Source organism: Felis catus, chromosome A1 (assembly GCF_018350175.1).
Source record: "Felis catus isolate Fca126 chromosome A1, F.catus_Fca126_mat1.0, whole genome shotgun sequence".
In the NCBI taxonomy this organism is placed as follows: Eukaryota; Metazoa; Chordata; class Mammalia; order Carnivora; family Felidae; genus Felis; species Felis catus.
Genome location: NC_058368.1, coordinates 91,300,706 through 91,319,250, shown reverse-complemented (window position 1 = coordinate 91,319,250; position 18,545 = coordinate 91,300,706). Strand labels below are relative to the sequence as shown.

At 41.6% G+C, this 18,545-nt stretch overlaps 1 protein-coding gene across 1 annotated transcript; it reads left to right on the top strand.

Moving 5' to 3' along the window:
• The first annotated feature begins 9,836 nt into the window (after positions 1 to 9,836).
• On the top strand, positions 9,837 to 18,134 carry LOC123384566 (olfactory receptor 1361-like). The gene is made up of 4 exons (XM_045054761.1): positions 9,837 to 10,149; positions 10,339 to 10,463; positions 10,643 to 10,729; positions 16,069 to 18,134. The coding sequence occupies exons 2-4, from the start codon at positions 10,430 to 10,432 to the stop codon at positions 17,010 to 17,012; spliced, it is 1,065 nt and encodes a 354-aa protein (XP_044910696.1). The 5' UTR covers positions 9,837 to 10,149; positions 10,339 to 10,429; the 3' UTR covers positions 17,013 to 18,134.
• Positions 18,135 to 18,545: the final 411 nt, after the last annotated feature.

Sequence of the window (18,545 nt, the reverse complement as noted above, 5' to 3'; positions counted from 1 at the left end):
TCCTTTTAAAATGATAAGCTTCCTGTGCCAGGCTGCCAGTATGAAGTAAGGAGTTCTGCTTAGAAGCAATGTCTTCAAGATGGGCTCACTCCAGCTCCAGGCAGATCACCAGAGTTAAAGAGAGAAACATTCAAGGACCCTTGCTAAAGGTGGTAAGTCAGATTTTATCCAGAACCACTGGAATAGGTGTAGGGACCACTGCAATGGGACTTCACAGTGGGGGAGAGAGAGTGGGCTCAAGGCCAAATTCAGCATGGGCAAATGGGAATTTATATCCAAGCAGCAGAGTGGAGGGCAGCGAATGGAAAATTGCTAGGAAGAAACCTCGGGGGTCGTGAGTGGGAGATTCTAGCTAAACTGACCTAACAGGATCCTTGCTGAAGACAGGCCAGCATGATCAGACATCATCTGGGAGATGACGAAGGATGAGGAATCCTATCAGGTTTGGAGGGTGACAGGATATCAAGGTCCAGGAGTTCTGGTTAGACTGACTTTGCAGGTTTCTTGAGAAAACTGGCTTTTATAAGGAAGTACACAGATGGGCCTAGAAGAAGGTTCATGGAGCAGGACTAAGGTTTGAGTCTATGTCACCAGTGAATGGCCTGGGTATCAAAATATCTAAATATCTGCAATATAGGTGGGGTCCCCATCAAGATTTTGGTTTTATAGTAAAAGACAGCTGGATAAAGATTCAGCAAAAATATTTCTGTGGGAAAGACGGTGATTCAAGCAAAATTAAAAAGAATTTTAGAACTTGAGGTGTCAGCTTAGAGCTCTAGAGACATGCATTCCATCCATGCTCATAACAATAACAACAACAAAAGGTGGGCAGGCAGAAATTAATGACTTCTTGAGAACCCATCCGAAAACTGAGGTCACCACTGATGGCGCAAACAGCCATCTTGAAATCTGGGGAGAGAGAGGCACCTTCAATGAGACACGGAACCTGGGACATTTTCTTTACCTGGGACAGAAGTTGCTGCCCTCCTCATAAGCCAGTCAAAACATTAAACTAGAAATTTTGATGTGATGCTAGAGGCCGAGGGTAGGCTAGCTCAAGAGTGGGAAGCTCCCTGAGGCCACAATCATGGGAGGAATTCCTACTTTGTCATAGGCTTTTCTTCCAGGAACCCCACCAGGCTCTCCCAGGGAGGATGGGGACAATCTGGAGAGAGCTCCCCCACGGTGCTGTCTTGGAAAGGGGAACAATTACCATTGCAAAATTTGCCCAGACCAATTCCCTTATGGAAAAAAAAAAAAAAAAAAGAGTCTTAATCTGCAGGGGAAGGACACCAGCTGAAGGCATTGATGAAATCCACTGCAGCTGGGGAGATAAACTCCACTCAGACCTAACCCCCATCTCACCTAAATTAACAAAAGGAGCCTCAAGGCATAAAACTGGTAAGAAAGATAATTGGACTTCAGGAAAAGCTCTAATCCTAGAGGAGCAGAAACACTGTGACCAGATCACCCAAACACAGACCCACTGTGTATTCCAAGCACCGAGACTTAATCTCAACATTAGAGAATGCCCCCTGATCTTCCTTTCCCCATTATCATGGTAACGAACCTCCAATAATAATAATTATGGAGGGGCACCTGGGTGGGTCAGTCAGTTAAACGTCCTACTTTGGCTCAAGTCATGATCTCACAGTTCATGAGTTTGAGCCCCACATCAAGCTCAGAGCCTGGAGCGTGCTTCAGAGTCTGTGTCTCCCTCTCTCTCTGCCCTCCCCCACTCACACTGTCTCTCGCTCTAAAAAAAAAAAAAAAAAGAATAAAAACATTAAAAAAAGCAATATTTGTGGACTACAGGTGGGAGAGTTCAAGGGACAGACTCTCTCTGGGGATCCCAAGAGGTTAGACAAAAACAAAGAGACTAGAGAAATTTAAAGTTTCTAGTTCCCCTAACAACAACAACTTTCAGAACAGGTAATCATTGGGAAAACACATCTCAAACACAACCTAGCTTGTGGCTAGATTAACATAAATCCTCATACTAACAGCCTATTACCTCAGTATTTACTACTTTATACAACACAGTCCAGCTTTCAATAAAAAGTTACAAAGCATCCAAAAAGCAAGAAAAAAACACAATGTGAAGAGACAAAACAATGATCATAAACAGACATAACATAGACATTAGAAGTATTAGAGAGTTTAAGATAAATATGATTACTAAATTAAAGGTTTAATGGAAAAGGTAGACAAAATGCAAGATCAGATGGGTAATTTTAGGAGGCAGATGGAAACTATAAAGAAGAATCAAATGGAAGTGCTAGAAATCAACACACATTACCAGAAATGAAGGATGTCTTTGATTGTCTTATCAGTCAACTTGATGCAGCTAAAGACACAATCAATGAACTTAAATACAGGATGATAAAAGACTGAAAAAGATAAAGGAATGAAATAAGTGTCCAGTAGGAATGTTAAAGCAACTATTTCAAAAAGGAAGGGACACATGATATCAGTCAGAAACCTAGGTCTGCACAAAAAAATAAACAGTGCTGGAAAAGGAGTTAAGTGAAGGCAAAGGGGTCTTTTTTTTTTTTTCTTATTTTTAATTGCTATTAAAGATAGTCACTTGTTTAAAGCAACAATAGTAATGATGTATTTGACTGCACATTTTATAGCATGGAAATAACTACATGGTTACATAAAATGTTCTCTTATGATTTAAATCTCTTTAAAATATAGTCGTTAAAACAACAATATTAACAACGTAGCATGGGGCTTATAATATATGTAAAACCAAAATGTATGACAAAGATCAGGAGAGGAGAAGTGGAAGTACACTGGCACAAGGTTCTTGTATTATGCATGAATTAGTCTTGTATCAATTTCACGTAGGATGTGATAAGGGAAAGATGCATATTACAAACTGTGAAACGCTGCTTATATTAGAAAAGAAAAACTATACATACATAAAGTCACCACCAATTACACCTTATCTTACAAGTTTATCACTAATACCTCAATAAAGTTGGACAAGAGAGAAAGAGAGAAAGGTCTCAAATCAATCACCTAAATTTTATCTTAACAAACTGAACACATGAATGTCTAGTTGCAGACATTCTGCAAAGTAAGCAGAAGAAAGAACATAATAAAGATCCGACTGTTGACAAAGATTTTTCCCTGGACCAAACTTTAGTCAGGCTCTGGAACCTTCTCTTAGGCCCATTTGTGTACTTCCTTCTAAAATCCAGTTTTACAAGAACCAGGCACAGTCAGATTAAACAGAATCTCCCACCCTTGATATCTGGCCACTCCCCATAACTGGTAGGGTTCCTCATCTTCCATTATCCTCCAAGTGAGGTCTACTCACTCTGGCCTGTCTTGAGCAAACAATCCTGTTCGGTCGGTTGAACTAGAATCCTGTTCAGTCGGTTTGTTTGTTTGTTTATTTATTTTAATGTTCATTCATTTTTGAGTGAGTGAGAGAGACAGAGCATGAGCGGGGGAGGGGCAGAGAGAGAGGGAGACACAGAATCCAAAGCAGGCTCCAGGCTCCAAGTTGTCAGCACAGAGCCCGACGCAGGGCTCGAACCCATGAACTCTGAGATTATGACCTGAGCTGAAGTTGGATGCTTAACTGACTGAACCTCCCAGGTGCCCACCCCCCACCCCGTTTGCTCAGCTTAACTAGAATCCCCCATTACACCTGGTGTCTCCTCTTAGCAATTTTCCATCCACTGCCCTTCACCTTGCTCTTTGACTATAAATTCCCACTTGCCCATGCTGTATTCTGAATTAAGCCTGGCTCTGTACTGAGGATTCTATCCCCCTATTGCAATAATCCTGAATAAAATCTGTTTTTGCCACTTTAATTAACATCCAGTTCTGATTTTTTCTTTGACAGTGTGAATCCATGAAATAGAAAACAGATAGGTAACAGTGAGAATTAATAAAACAGAAGGCTGGTTCACTAAGAAGATGAAAACACCAGTAAACCTCTAGCAAAGTCAATCAGGAAAAAATAAGACAGAAATGACTAATACAAAGAATGACAGAGGTAAATCAGTATAGATTATACAGATATCAAGTGGATAATAAGAGATTATTATGAACAACTTTATTCCACTAAAGTTGACAAATTAGATGAAATGGACAGTTTAAAAATTTTTTAATGTTTATTTTCGAGACAGAGAGGCAAAGCATGAGCAGGGGAGGGGCAGAGAGAGAGGGAGACAAAGAATCTGAAGCAGGCTCCAGGCTCTGAGATGCCAGCACAGAGCCTAATGTGGGGCAAGACCCCACAAACTGAGATCATGACTGGCCAAAATTGGACGCTCAACCAACTAAGCCACCCAGGTGCCCCAATGAAATGGACAATTTTATGAAAGACAATCTATCAAAGCTCACTCAACAACAGATAACTGAACTAGCTCAATACCTAATTAATAACGGAATTTGTAGTTAAAAATTCCCCCCCCCCACACACACAAAAACACTTAATGCCCAGATGGCTTCAACTGCTGAATTCTATCAAACTTTTAAGAAATGTATAATAAAACCCTACACAAATTCTTTCAGAAAATTGAAAAGATGTGAATGCTTCCCAATTCATTTTATAAAACATTATAATAACAGACCAATGTCCTTTATGAATACAGATTCAATAATCCTAGACAAAATTTTAGAAACTCAAATCCCATCATATCTAAATTGGATAATACATATGACTATATGGGCTTTACCCCAGAATGCAAACTTGGATTAACATTAGCAATTCAATCCGTATAATTCACTGTATTAATAAAGTAAAAAACAGGGCACCTGTGTGGCTAAGTCCATTAAGAGTCCAATTTCAGCTCAGGTCATGATCTCCTGGTTCATGAGTTCAAGCCCTGCATGGGGCTCTGCGCTGACAGTGCAGAGCCTGCTTGGGATTCTCTCCCTCTGCCCCTCCCCCACTTGCCAGTGACTGTGTGTGTGCACGCTCTCTATCTCAAAATAAATTTTAAAAAACTTTAAAAAAATACAAAGTTAAAAAGGGAAATGATCCCAGTAGCCCTAGTAAATGCAATAGACAAAATTCAGCATACATTCATAATAAAACCATTCAATAAAATAAGAACAGAAGGAGATTTGCTCAACTTGATTAAAGTCACATATGAAAAACCTACAGCTAACATCATACTTAATGGTGAAAGGGTGACTATTTTCCCCTTAAAATCAGGAATAAGACAGGGATGCATCTTCTTACCACTTCCATTCAATATTGTACTGGATGTTCCAGCCAGTATAATGAGGCAATAAAAAGAAATAAAAATGTGATGTAATTGGACATATATATTTAATCTTCCTCCCTAGTTCCTGGCACATGAACTTTGAAAACCATTGGGATTTCCTGAGTGATGGGGATGAAAGGACCATATTTTGTTATGCATAACAATCCCCTTGGATATTACCTAAGTGCATGCTAATGAAGTGACCCTTGGTGTGCCCCAAGATAGCCTCCAGATGGGGGCTGGTTGCCAGAGGAACCAACTAGGTCATTAGACAGTTGAAACCTTTTTAAAAAAATGTTTATTCATTTATTTTGAGTGAGAGGGGAGGGGAGGGGCAGAGAGAGAGGGCAAGAGAGAATCCCAAGCAGGCTCCACACCGTCAGCACAGAGTCCCATGCGAGGCTTGAACCCACAAACCATGAGATCATGACCTGAGCCGAAACCAAGAGTTGGATGCTTTACTGACTGAGCCACCCAGGTGCCGGACAGTTGGAACTTTTAGCCCCAGATCCCCAACTCCAGGGAGGGAGGAGTCACTAGAGATTGAGTTAATCACCAATGGCCGATGATTTAACCATTCATGCCTACATAATGAAGTCACCATAAAAATTCCTAAACAACAGGATTCAGAGAGCTTCAGAGAGCACCTGCGTGTCAGGAGGGTGGCACACCCCAAACTCCATGGGGGCAGAAGCTCCTGCATGAGGGCCACCCTTGACCTTTCCCTATGGTGCTTCTCCATTTGGCTATTTATTTGTATCTTTTATAATGTCCTTTATAATAAACCAGTAACAGTAAGTAAAGTGTTTCCTTGATTTCTATAAGCCATTAGAGAAAATTATCTACCCTGAGGAGGAGGTCATGGAAACCTCAATTTGTAGCCAAATTAGACAGAGTGCGGGTAACCTGGGGACCAACTAATTGTAACTGGCATCTGAGGTCAACCTTGTAGGATGGAGCCCTTAACCTCTGGGGTCTGTGCTAGGTCAGGATAGTGTCAGCACTGAATTTAATTATAGGACACTGCGTTGGTATCCTGAGGGTTAGGTTAGAGAACTGGTCGTCAGTGTGGGGCGAAAAAAATAAAAAACAAGACAATACCCATACACTTGTTATCAGAAGTGTTGTGAGCAGAAAATACCTTCATTAAAACACAACTGGATTAGAAAGACAGAAGTAAAATTGCCTGTGTGAGTGGAAACAATAATCATTCGTGTAGAATTTCTGGTGGAATTATAAACCATCTACTAGAGTTAATTTCACAAAGTTTCAGGATTCAAGATCAATATTTTTTAAATCATATAAAAACAAATAATAAAAAATTCAAATTAAAAATTAGTACCACTTACAGTAACATAAAAATATGAAATATTTAGGGCTGCCTGGGTGGCTCAGTTGGTTGAACATCGACTTCGACTCAGGTCATGAATTTGTGGTTTGTGGGTTCGAGCGTCACATCGGGCTCTGTGCTGACAGCTCAGAGCCTGAAACTTTCTTCAGATTCTGTGTCTCCCTCTCTCTCTGCCCCTCCTCTACTCGTTCTCTGTCTCTCTCTGTCTCTGCCTCTCTCTGTCTGTCTTTCTCTCTCTCTCTCAAAAATAAATAAAACATTTTAAAAAGTGAAATATTTAGTGTTTAAAGTTGTCAAAAATATGAGCAATCTGTACACTAAAAACTAAAAATAACATTCATGAGAGAAATTAAAGAAAACCTCTTATTTAAATTATTTTTTTTAGAAAACCTTTTAAAATGTAGAAATATTCTGTACTCTTAGGCCAGGAGACTAAATATTGTTAAGCTGTCAATTCTTAATTGATGAAACTCCATGCAATCTCAATCAAAACTTCACCAGGATTTCTCATAGAAATTGCCAAACTGATATCATAATTTATATAATAATTCAAAGAACCTATGTGGTCCTGAAAGGGTACTAGCTGTAAAGGGAAACAAGAAAACCTTTAGGATGATGGAACAATTTTGTACCTTGATTGTGGTCATGCACACAAGTATCAAAAGTCATCCAAGTGTACCCTTAAATGAGTAATTTATTGCCTATCAAATATAACTCAAAATAAGAAAGAACTAATTTTGGAATAGGGAAAGAATAAAGGCATAAAAATCAAACAAATGAAAAACTAGGCAATGATTAATTTCAGGGACATTCAAAAGTTGTACAGGAAAATAATTAAGATTAGTACACCAACAGTGAATAACAGAGTCAGAATGTCAAAAATAAATATTGACATGCCCCCAAAATGTGATGTGCCTGTATTAAAAGGATTTGAGGAAGAGGAAATGGGACAGTCACCCTTTCAAATGGGAAGAGGGTATAGATAAGATTGCAAATCAAAAATCAAAGATAGCATTATAGGGGTGCCTGGGTGACTCAGTCAGTTGAATGTCTGACTCTTGACTTTGGCTCAGGTCATGATCCCAGGGCCATAAGATGGAGCCCATGCGCAGTGCGGAGCCCACTTGGGATTCTCTCCCCGCCCCCCGCCCCAAATAAAACAATTTTAAAGAAGCATTATATACCTGAAACTAATGTAGCATTGTGTGTCACCTATACTTCAATAAAAAGTAGCATTATAGGTATGCTATTCAGAAAAATATAAAAGTGCTTACACTGGGCAGTGGGACCCAGGGGTGGAGAGATGAACATTAGGGAACTGGGTTTTCCATCTAAAGACTTGTTTAACTTTCAAAGCTGTACTAATATATTTATTGACTAAAGTAATTTAAAAAATAAAATGCTTGAGGGGTGCCTGGCTGGCTCAGTGGTAGAGCACACTACTCTTGATCTCAGAGTCATGAGTTTGCGCCCCATGTTGGGTGCAGAGATTACTAAAAAAGTAAATTAAATAAACTTTTAAAAAATGCTTCACCAAATACTTGATTTATTTATTTTTTATATTCATTATTAACAAGAGCATTGAAGGCCATTTTCCCATAGGTTTTTATATTAATGTTTTCTTTAATTTATAAATTATTTGGTTTTAATATTCTTTTTGATATGAAAATTATAAATAATGCTTTAAACTTTATCAACTGGACACTTCTTTTTACATTTGGATTTTTGGTTTCCAATTTTTGATTATGTAATGGAGACTGTAAGAGAATGTAGCCTATAAAATCACTGTTTGGGGACTCTGTTAATAGCTTTTGTGGTAGCCTAAAAAATGGTCACTATTTGTGATTGTTCCTTAGGCTTGAAAAAGAATGTGTAATCTCTATTTCCAGAGTGGAAATGGATGTATTTTAAATCAAAATTTCTTCACTGTTTAAACAAAATCTCTGCCATTATGAGCTTTTGCTTTATGGAAACTATTGTTACATTGCTTCATTTGATGTTTCATTTGAGTTTCTATGAGTTTTTCCTCTATTATAAAATATTACTCTTTTATGATTTATGCTTCTGGTTAACTTTATTACTGCTTTATCTGTAATTAATCGTGTCACTCTTTTTCTCTAATTTTTTACGTAAACATCTCTGGCCAATTTCATATTTGTGTACTTTTTAAAATTATTTATATAGTTTTAAAGGTTTTTATTTTTTAAAGTAATCTCTCCACTTAACATGGGGCTTGAACTCACAACCCCAAGATGAAGAGTTATACACTCTATGTACTGAGTTTGCCAGGTGCCCCTCTTTTTTCTTTTTTTTAAAGGTGAGTTTTGTGGGGGCATCTGGGTGGCTCAGTCGGTTAAGCGTCTGACTTCCGCTCAGGTCATGATCTCATGGTTCGTGAGTTCAAGCCCCATGTCGGGCTCTGTGCTGACAGCTCGGAGCCTGGAGCCTGCTTTGGATTCTGTGTCTCCCTCTCTCTGCCCCTTCCCAGCTCACACTCCGTCTCTCTCAAAAACAAATAAACATTTAAAAAAAATTTTTTTAAAGGTGAATTTTGAAAACTCACCTTTTAAAAATTTTGCTTTTTGGGGGCGCCTGGGTGGCTCAGTCGGTTAAGCGGCCGACTTCGGCTCAGGTCATGATCTCACGGTCCGTGAGTTCGAGCCCCGCGTCAGGCTCTGTGCTGACAACTCAGAGCCTGGAGCCTATTTCAGATTCTGTGTCTCCCTCTCTCTGACCCTCCCCCGTTCATGCTCTGTCTCTCTCTGTCTCAAAAATAAATAAACGTTAAAAAAATTAAAAATTTTGCTTTTTGTAGGACATACAAATGGAAACTTAGAAATACACACCCAAATTCCAATAGCCAGTAGATAACTATTTAAATGACTCCATACACAGCCCATACCCACTATACCCTACCCTCTGTCTTCAGGCAAATATCTCTAGGTGGTGCCTCTGATTTCCTGTGCCAGGGATATAGTCACTATTATATGTTAAAATACAGATTTGAGGTTCTGCTCTTAATATTCACTTTCTTAGGGGGGCATCTGGGTGGCTCAGTCAGTTAAGCATCTGACTCGATTTTGGCTCAGGTCATGATCTCATGATTGTGAGATGGAACCCTGCATGAGGCTCCATGCTGGGCATGGAGCCTGCTTACAGTTCTATGTCTCCTTCTCCCTCGGCCTCTCCCCTGTGCACATTCAATCTCTCTCTCTCTCTCTCAAAACAAAACCCATAATTAATTTCTTAGTACAAACCAACAGATCAAACTTTGTATTTGAAAGAAGAAAGAATCCAGGGTCCTGAAACCTTACAGATTATACAAAAGAGTCAGTTCAGGGGCAAAGTGTACAGAACAGAGATGCTACCAATGTATGTGGGCCAATTTCACTGGTTCTACAATTTTTCTTCAGGTCTATTTTGGGCACAGAACAAGATACAAGGTGACACAGGCAGGAGAGGAGACATTCTTGAGGCAGTGGGAAGCATCAAGTCTGAGCAGTAAACGGAGTTCCCCTCAAGCAGAGATAGCTGTGTCCAGAGAGAATAGGAACAGAGTGGTTGGTAAGTGCGCCTCTAGTGGAGCCAGGGGGAATCCACCCTGGGGATGCCCAACCTTGGCAACTATGGCTGCCCTGGTCCCTAAGGGAGTCTCAACCTCCAGAGAAGGAAGATCTATTTATTTGTCCCAATCATCCAAGCCAGACCTGAGAGAACCACATTATCTATCTAACTCTAAATATTCTCCTCCAGTGAGAACAGGCTCCTCAGTCTTCAGCCCTGGCTGACACTGTTGAATCAATCATCCAGGGTCAAGCAAGGAGCCAGTGGAGATGGGGGTTCCATGAACACATTTCACAGCAACAGAGAACGGCCAGGTAAGAAGGGCTGGAAAGCAGGTGTGGGCACGGGACCTCCAACAACAGACAGATTCACGTGAACATAAACATATAGATTTACCTTTGGAATAACAGACACGTAAAATCCCTTTGCACCTGACCAAGTTCAAAGGGGGCATGTGTCCTGGTTTGACATGTACAAGTCTTTCTCTTTTCAGGATGTGCTGCCCACTGCAGGACAGAGCAGGCACGTTTCCGAGGAGGACGTAGAAAAGCAGCAGTGGGAGACGAAGGAGACAGCTCAGGTTAGTGGCGCTAGGGTCAGTGACTGCGTCGGTTAAGCATCTGACTTCAGCCAGGTCACGATCTCGCGGTCTGTGAGTTCGAGCCCTGCGTCAGGCTCTGGGCTGATGGCTCAGAGCCTGGAGCCTGTTTCCGATTCTGTGTCTCCCTCTCTCTCTGCCCCTCCCCCGTTCATGCTCTGTCTCTCTCTGTCCCAAAAATAAATAAACGTTGAAAAGAAAATTTTTTTTAATAAAATAAAAAAAAAGAGCCCCACAACAGAGAGTCTTCTGGCAAACATATGAGACCCTCCCATGCTGTCCCTACTCTGCACCTTTCTGCCAGTTGCTTCCTTGTGTTTGTCCATCCACTATTGTCTATGACCACGTAATTGAGGTGTCCCAGAAGGAGAAGCTCCTTGGATGCCACAAAGAGCCCCACAGAGGGGAGCTGGCTTGGGCTGGGGTCTGGGCACTCAGCAGCTCCGGTTTTGAGGTCCAGGAACACAAACCCTCAATGCTGAAGACCAGATGTCTCAGAGACAGCCACGTGCTACTGAGACTCAGAAGAGATTAGTGCAGGAAACCAGGCATCCACATAGGTAAGTTATATAGGGGTGCCTGGGTGGCTTAGTTGGTTAAGCATCCATCTTTGGCTCAGGTCATGATCTCACAGTTCTTGAGTTTGAGCCCCGAGTCGGGTTCTGTGCTGACAGTTCAGAGCCAGGAGCCTGCTTTGGGTTCTGTGTCTCCCTCTCTCTCTGCCCCTCCCCTGCTTGCACACACTCTCTCTCCTTCTCTCTCAAAAATAAATAAATAAAATCTTTTAAAAAAGATTAGTTAGCACTCTTTTGTTAACAGGAAGCTGCATGGGAGATTGAATGAATATTCACGGGGTGGGTGGTGAATATCCGTTCAGAGTAAGAGGAATTGCCATATCACCTACTCACTGTGGAATCTCCACCTGCTGGGGTTTAAACCATGAAACAAGAGATTATTTTTTCTAGTAACTGATCTTCTATTGGCAGGTCTCCTAAAAACATCCTGGCCAGATTCATTCATTTTAAGCCATTGCATACTTTAAAAATGGTGCTTTTAGGTGGTCAAGAACAGTCTAAATCTTCGATCTCTTGTGTTCTACTCTCTCACAATGTGCCTTGGCTTGGAGTACGGAAGGGGAGGGGGATGCTGGTAGATGTACTCTTCCTGATTTGGAGAAAGAAAGAGAGGGGGGAAATCTAGTAGGGGTACTCTCCTTGACCAAGTAAGGGAGCTGTCTCTCCTCTGTTCCTATTTGCTGCTCTTCTGGCTTGTCTGTCTTACTTATGGGCTTTGTTGTTGTTTGTTTATTTTTGAGAGAGAGAGAGAGAGAGAGAGAGCACAAACAAGGGAGGGGCAGAGAGACAGGGGGATAGAGGATCCGAGGAAGGCTCTGCCCTGACAGCAGTGAGCCCAACTCGGGGCTCAAACTCAGGAACTCAGGAACCATGAGATCATGACCTGAGCTGAAGTTGGATGCTTAACCTACTGAGCCACCCAGGCGCCCCTCACTTATGGGCTTTTATCTCTGTGGGCTGCTCATAGGGGATTTTCCAGGGATTACCAGAGAGTCTCAGAGCGGGCTCAGAGAGGGTCAGAGAGGGTCTCAGAGAGGGTCTCAGCTCTCACTCAACCCCTGTAACCTCCTGCCCCTTCCCCAGTCCCACCCAAACGGTGTTTATGTTACTGAAGAGCTCCCCTTTCCTGGAAGGCACAGATTTTGTCCTATGAAGTAGCTGTCACATGTCTTCCACAGGGGCCACCAGTGTTCGGGGAACTCACACGTCCTTGCAATGGCACACAGCTAGCTTCTCTGCCAGCCTTCTTCCTTCTCTCCATTCTCCCATCTCTGCCCATTTTCTCTTCCCTGCTCTGGGAGAGTGAGGGCTGATCAGCAAGCCCATATGCCCAGTCAGGAAACCAACGGATGGTCTCCCCATGGTGCAAGCATCTCCAGTCTTTGGTGGGACTTTCTTGGAGGTCTCCACACTCAGAGTTGGGGACCAGGAAGCCCATTTCCCTCTCCCTGTGGGGTGTAATGAGAGGGCACAGACTTTCTTCAGAATCATTGCTCTTTCTGCTCTCATCTCTCTCACGACAGGACTTGGGGGTTTGGGGGCAGTATTAATTGTGCTCCTGATAGTATTATCCCAGCAAACACTGGCAGCAGGAGCTAACCCTAATGCTGGCAGATTTCCCAGCACAGAGTTTGGGTTATTTAGAGCCTACTGACCTAAAAGGCCCTTATGGACCTTTTCCACAGTTCCCAGACAAGAGGAAAAGCCCCACTGCCATCCTGCTATACCTCTTCCAGCTTTTACTTCCATTTTCATTATGGGGAACAGCCTGCAATTAAAACCAGAATATTCACATGTGCTGTTCAGACACAAGGAAAAAGGCTGCATAAATACAACTTTTTTTTGTTATAAACAACTACTTCAGAGTGAGATCAAACAATTCTTTTTTTAAATTTTTTAAGTTTACTTATTTATTTTGAGAGAGAAAGTATAAACAGGGGAGGGGCAGAGAGGAGGAGAGACAGAATCCCCAGCAAGAGTCCCCGCGATCAGCACAGAGCCTGAAGCAGGGCTGGAACTCACAAACTGTGAGATCAAGACCTGAGCCAAGATCAAGAGTCAGATGTTTAATCAACTGCACCACCCAGGCACCCCAGGTTTGGGTTCTCCTTGATGCAAGCCCTGCCCTCCAACTTCTACGTCCCCCATTAGGCATCCTTTCCCTGGAGCGCCTACTTTCAGTAACTCTGGCTACAACCTGCTACTGCCTTTCTACACTTTTATCCTGTGATATGACTTATGAGAAAATGCCTTCAGATGTCAGAATTTTACAATGGTTTTACTAATTTAACTCTGAAAGTGCTAGGACACTTCACTGTTGCTATACTACAAACATCCTATAACCAATCCCCCTAAAATTATACCTGTAACATCTGTTGCCCCAGCCAGTCAAGCCACTTAACCTGTGAGTCTCCTCCCTTTCCTCCTTCTGCTTACCACCCCAGGTTTTAGTTCTTAATCAGGAAGACCATGTCCCATCCTCTTTACCATCCAAACCCTGAATTCTTCCATGGCTATCACAGCCACAGTGCTTTATCTGACTCCTCCTGCCTATACTAATTTCTTCATGCTAGGAATGTCACTCAGATATACCCCATAATTTCACCCTAGGAACTTGCCTTCCTCTTCAAAAATAATACCAAGTGCCACAATCCAGCTGATTGCATATTGGCTAGCACAAGACGGAAAAGAGGTCTCTTTGCAAAATCCTGTGCACAGCGACCTCACCAGCACACTTAGCTTATTCAAGCCAACAGTTGTGAGCGATAGCAAGGATGTTTTGATGCCATGTGGTCACAACATTGAGGACAAACCTCCAGGCACATCCTTCAAAGCCTAAAAGTAGAATAATCCTGGGAAAATGTAGGAGACACCCAGAAAGAATTTGAGGGAGTTGTATACAGTAGCATTTTATTCAGGGGTCATTGACTCTAAGTCTAAAGTTCTCTTTTGGCCAGCAAAAGAGCAGATGCAGGATTAAAGTGAGAGATGGCTAATTTCCGGGAAAAAGACAAGAGCCCTGAATAAGGGTCCTTGCCCCATACTTATTCAGATCAGAAGGCTTACAAACGTGATGGGCATGTACAAAAAGACAAAGAAACTATGGACATTAACTTGGGGACGTGAGGGAAAAGGGGGTTTTGAAGGTATACAGTGTTTGGTGTTTGGGTCAATATAAAACAAAATCCGGGCACCGGACAGATGGGGAGATGGTTGTTAACAGCAGACAGGAGGCACCGTGCCTGTGTATCTTTGCTAGTCTAGGGGGAATAACCACAGGGTTAATAAGGCACCTTTTCTTTTGTTAACCATCTCCGCTCTGGGCTGTTTTGCCTGCAGCGCAGTGGTCCATAGTCCAATTCACCAATTTACCTGACCTGGTCCTATCCTCCTGTGAAAGCAGCTTTTCGCTATAGTACTAAATTTGGGGTGCTTTCACCCTGAATATCTAATCTTGTTTATTTCATATACCTATGTATTGGACACCTTTGCACCATTCTTATTTTAGGCCTTTGCCTCTCCCTCTCTATTCTGGGGGCTCTGCACCCCCTCTCTATTTTGGGGTGCCTTTGAATCTCCCTATTCCTGGAACCTTTGTGCCTCCCTATTCTCGGGGTGTCTTTGCAATTCCCTATTCTTGGGGTGCCAATCTGGTTTACCCAAACTCGGGTGTGAGCATTTTATGACTTTATAGTTCTTTATGCCTTGTTAACCCATTGGTGTAAACCCTGGGGATTCCTAAGCTTATCCCCCCACATTCAGGTAAAAGAACATGTGGCCTTGAACAAATGGTTAAATCTCCTGGCTTTATTTATTCCTTCTGTTTGATGAAGCTTGTTATTCCTAAAACTTACAGATGTTAATAAGGATAAAGCAATGAACTACATGTAAAGAAGGAGTCTGGATGCCTGGCTATGTTGGTTGTTTTTTCACTTGGTTGTATTCTCCATAAATGGTAGTTAATCAAAATGTAGAGGTAAAACTAAGGAGGAGTTTGAAGAAAAGGGAATTTAACTGTTTTAGGACTGTAAATGTTATGAGTTCTGTCATTCTAATGTGCTATTACTGAATCTCTCTGAGTCTCAGGGTTTTTATCTCTGATTCCTCTTCTCAGTCTCCCTATCTATGAATGACTGAATTCATCATTCATAAACTAAAAAATTATGTGTGGGGAAAATAGCTCCACATACCGGATATTCATTGAATGTTAGTGAAGTATGAAGTAAGCTGTATGTAATCAAAGATAATAAACATAAATTAAAATTATGGAAATTAACCAGCTATTTACTTCAGGAAAGCTAACTCTGTAGAATTATCTAATGTGTGCTATCAATGACAAAACCAGTGTTATAAAAAATTTACTCAAATGATGATGTATTATTATCTACTTTTATATTTAAAGTGAGATTAATTAAGAAGTAAACTTTGGATCTGGTACCATTAAAACATTACAATCTCTAAATGGTAAATGGAACTCAATTAAACATTTCCTTTTACTTAAAAAAATTTTTTTGAATGTTTATTTATATTAGAGAGAGAGAGGGAGAGAGAATGAGAGGGGGAGGGGCAGAGAGAGAGGAGGACAGAGGATCTGAAGCAGGCTCTGTGCTGACAGCAGGGAGCCTGATGCGGGGCTTGAACCCATGAACCATTAGATCATGACCCAAGTTGAAATTGGACGCTTAACCGACTGAGCCACCCAAGTGCCCCATATTTCCTTTTATTTCGACATTTTCTCCCCTGCAGACATGGATAGAGACAACCAGACTACGGTCACAGAATTCCTTCTCCTGGGACTCTCTGGGCAGTCAAAGCAGGAAGAGATTCTCTTTGGGCTGTTCTTGTGGATGTACCTGGTCACCATCATTGGGAACATTCTCATCATCCTGGCCATCAGCTGTGACAGTCATCTCCATACCCCCATGTACTTCTTCTTGGCTAACCTCTCCTGCATCGACATCTGCTTTTCATCAGTCACAACCCCCAAGATGCTGCTGAATCACATACTGGGAAGCAAGTCTATCTCTTATGTGGAATGCATGACCCAGATCTACTTCTTCATCACTTTCATCAACATGGATGGGTTCCTTCTGAGTGTGATGGCCTATGACCGTTATGTAGCCATCTGTTGCCCACTCCACTACAGCATGATCATGAAGCCCAAACTCTGTATCCTTCTGGTGGTGGTCTCTTGGGTCATTACAAACCTGCATGCTCTCCTACACACTCTTCTCATGGTCCGACTCACCTTTTGTTTCAACAATACTGTGCATCACTTTTTCTGTGACCCCTATGCAGTTCTAAAGCTGTCTTGTTCTGATACCTTTATCAATGAGTTGATGGTATCCATTGCAGGTGGGCTTATGTCAATTACACCATTCACATGTATCACTGTTTCATATGCCTATATCTTCTCTAACGTGTTAAAGTTTCCATCTCTTCAGGGAATAAGGAAAGCCCTATCCACATGTGGATCCCACCTCACTGTGGTGTCCCTCTTCTATGGGGCAATCCTGGGGGTCTATATGCGCCCTTCATCCTCCTACTCAGTCCAAGACACAGTGGCCACTGTCATCTTCACAGTGGTGACTCCCCTGGTCAATCCCTTCATCTATAGTCTGAGAAATCATGACATGAAGGGAGCCTTAAGGAAGCTAATTATTAGGAGACCAGTTTTGTCAAGACTCTAGAATTAGAAAATTTTAGAGCCAAAAAGCCTACTGGAAATTATACATTTCTTAATTTTGCAAAGGCTACTGAGGCCCAGATGGGTGCAAAATCCACCCATAACTATTTCTCTAATTAGTGACCACAATCATGCTTTAAAATGAGGCTGACAGGTACTCATAAGTCATAAAATCATTCATTTGTTACCTATAAGAAGGGCTGATCCTGTGACCCTCCTTACACAGATAAAAACTAGACTGAGGCCTGGGTGAATTAGATGATTGATCCCAAGTGATACCCAGATGCATTTTCTTAAGGGTGAGCCTAGCAATGTTATAAGATGCTGGCCACCACGATGGACTGGGAATTGTGAATGACTTTAGACACAGGCTTTTTAGAGTCAACTGCTCTACATGGTCTCCATGTGAAAAGTGAAGAATCCACATTTAGACTGATTTGGGTTTGAGATCTCAGAAGCAGAAAAACCTGAAAACAGGCTATCTATGGCAACTGAGAGCTACATGGGTCAACTCAAGTTTCACCAATCCTGCCCACTGATAATAAGTCAAATTACAACTGACAATGAGTGATTCCAATATGGGAAGGAGTATCTCTGTATTATTTCACTTAGCTCTCATACAACCTCATGAGGTGATACTACAAATATTCCTATCATTTTATGAGGAAACTGGGTCCTAGAGAAGTTAACTTGGCCAGGTCCTAGAAAAGTTAACTTGGCCAAGCCCATACAACAAATGTTTGGAACCAGAGTGATACCACTTTCTCTCAAAGTATTTGGTGATTTTCGTTTTTACTTTTGTTATAATGATTTTTATCATTTTTAATTTGCATATGGAAAATTGACCACTTTTTGATATGCACTTCTATGAGTTGTAAGACATCTACAGGTTTGTATAACCACCATAACTAGTAGGATAAAAGAACAGCTCTACTACCTCAAATAGTTCCCACATGCCATCCCTTTATAGACAAACTCTCCCTCCACTCCTAACCCCTGGCAACTATTGATTCTCCACCTCTTGAGTTGTGCCTTTTCCAGAATGTCATATAGTTGGAATTATAATATATGTAACCTTTTCAGTCTTGCTTTCTTTCATTCAACAGATTCATCCATGTTGTTGTATATATCCATAATTTTTTCCTTTAAAATTTTTTTTTCTAATGTTTATATATTTTTGAGACAGAGAGCACGAGCATGGGAGGGGCAGAGAGAGAGAGACAGACAGACAGAGACTGAAGCAGGCTCCAGGCTCTGAGCTGTCATCACAGAGCCCAACGTGGGGCTCGAACTCATGAACCATGACATCATGACCTGAGCTGAAGTCGGATGCTTAACCAACTGAGCCACCCAGGCACCCCAGTTTGTTCCTTTTTTATTGCTGAGTAGAATTCCATTGGATGGGTGAAGCTACTCTAAAAATTAGCATACAGGCTTTGTGTTTCTGTTCTCCAGGTAAATACCTAAAAGGGAGAATCCCATGTCATATGTAACTCCATATTTGAATTTGCAAGAAATTACCAAGCCATCTTCCATC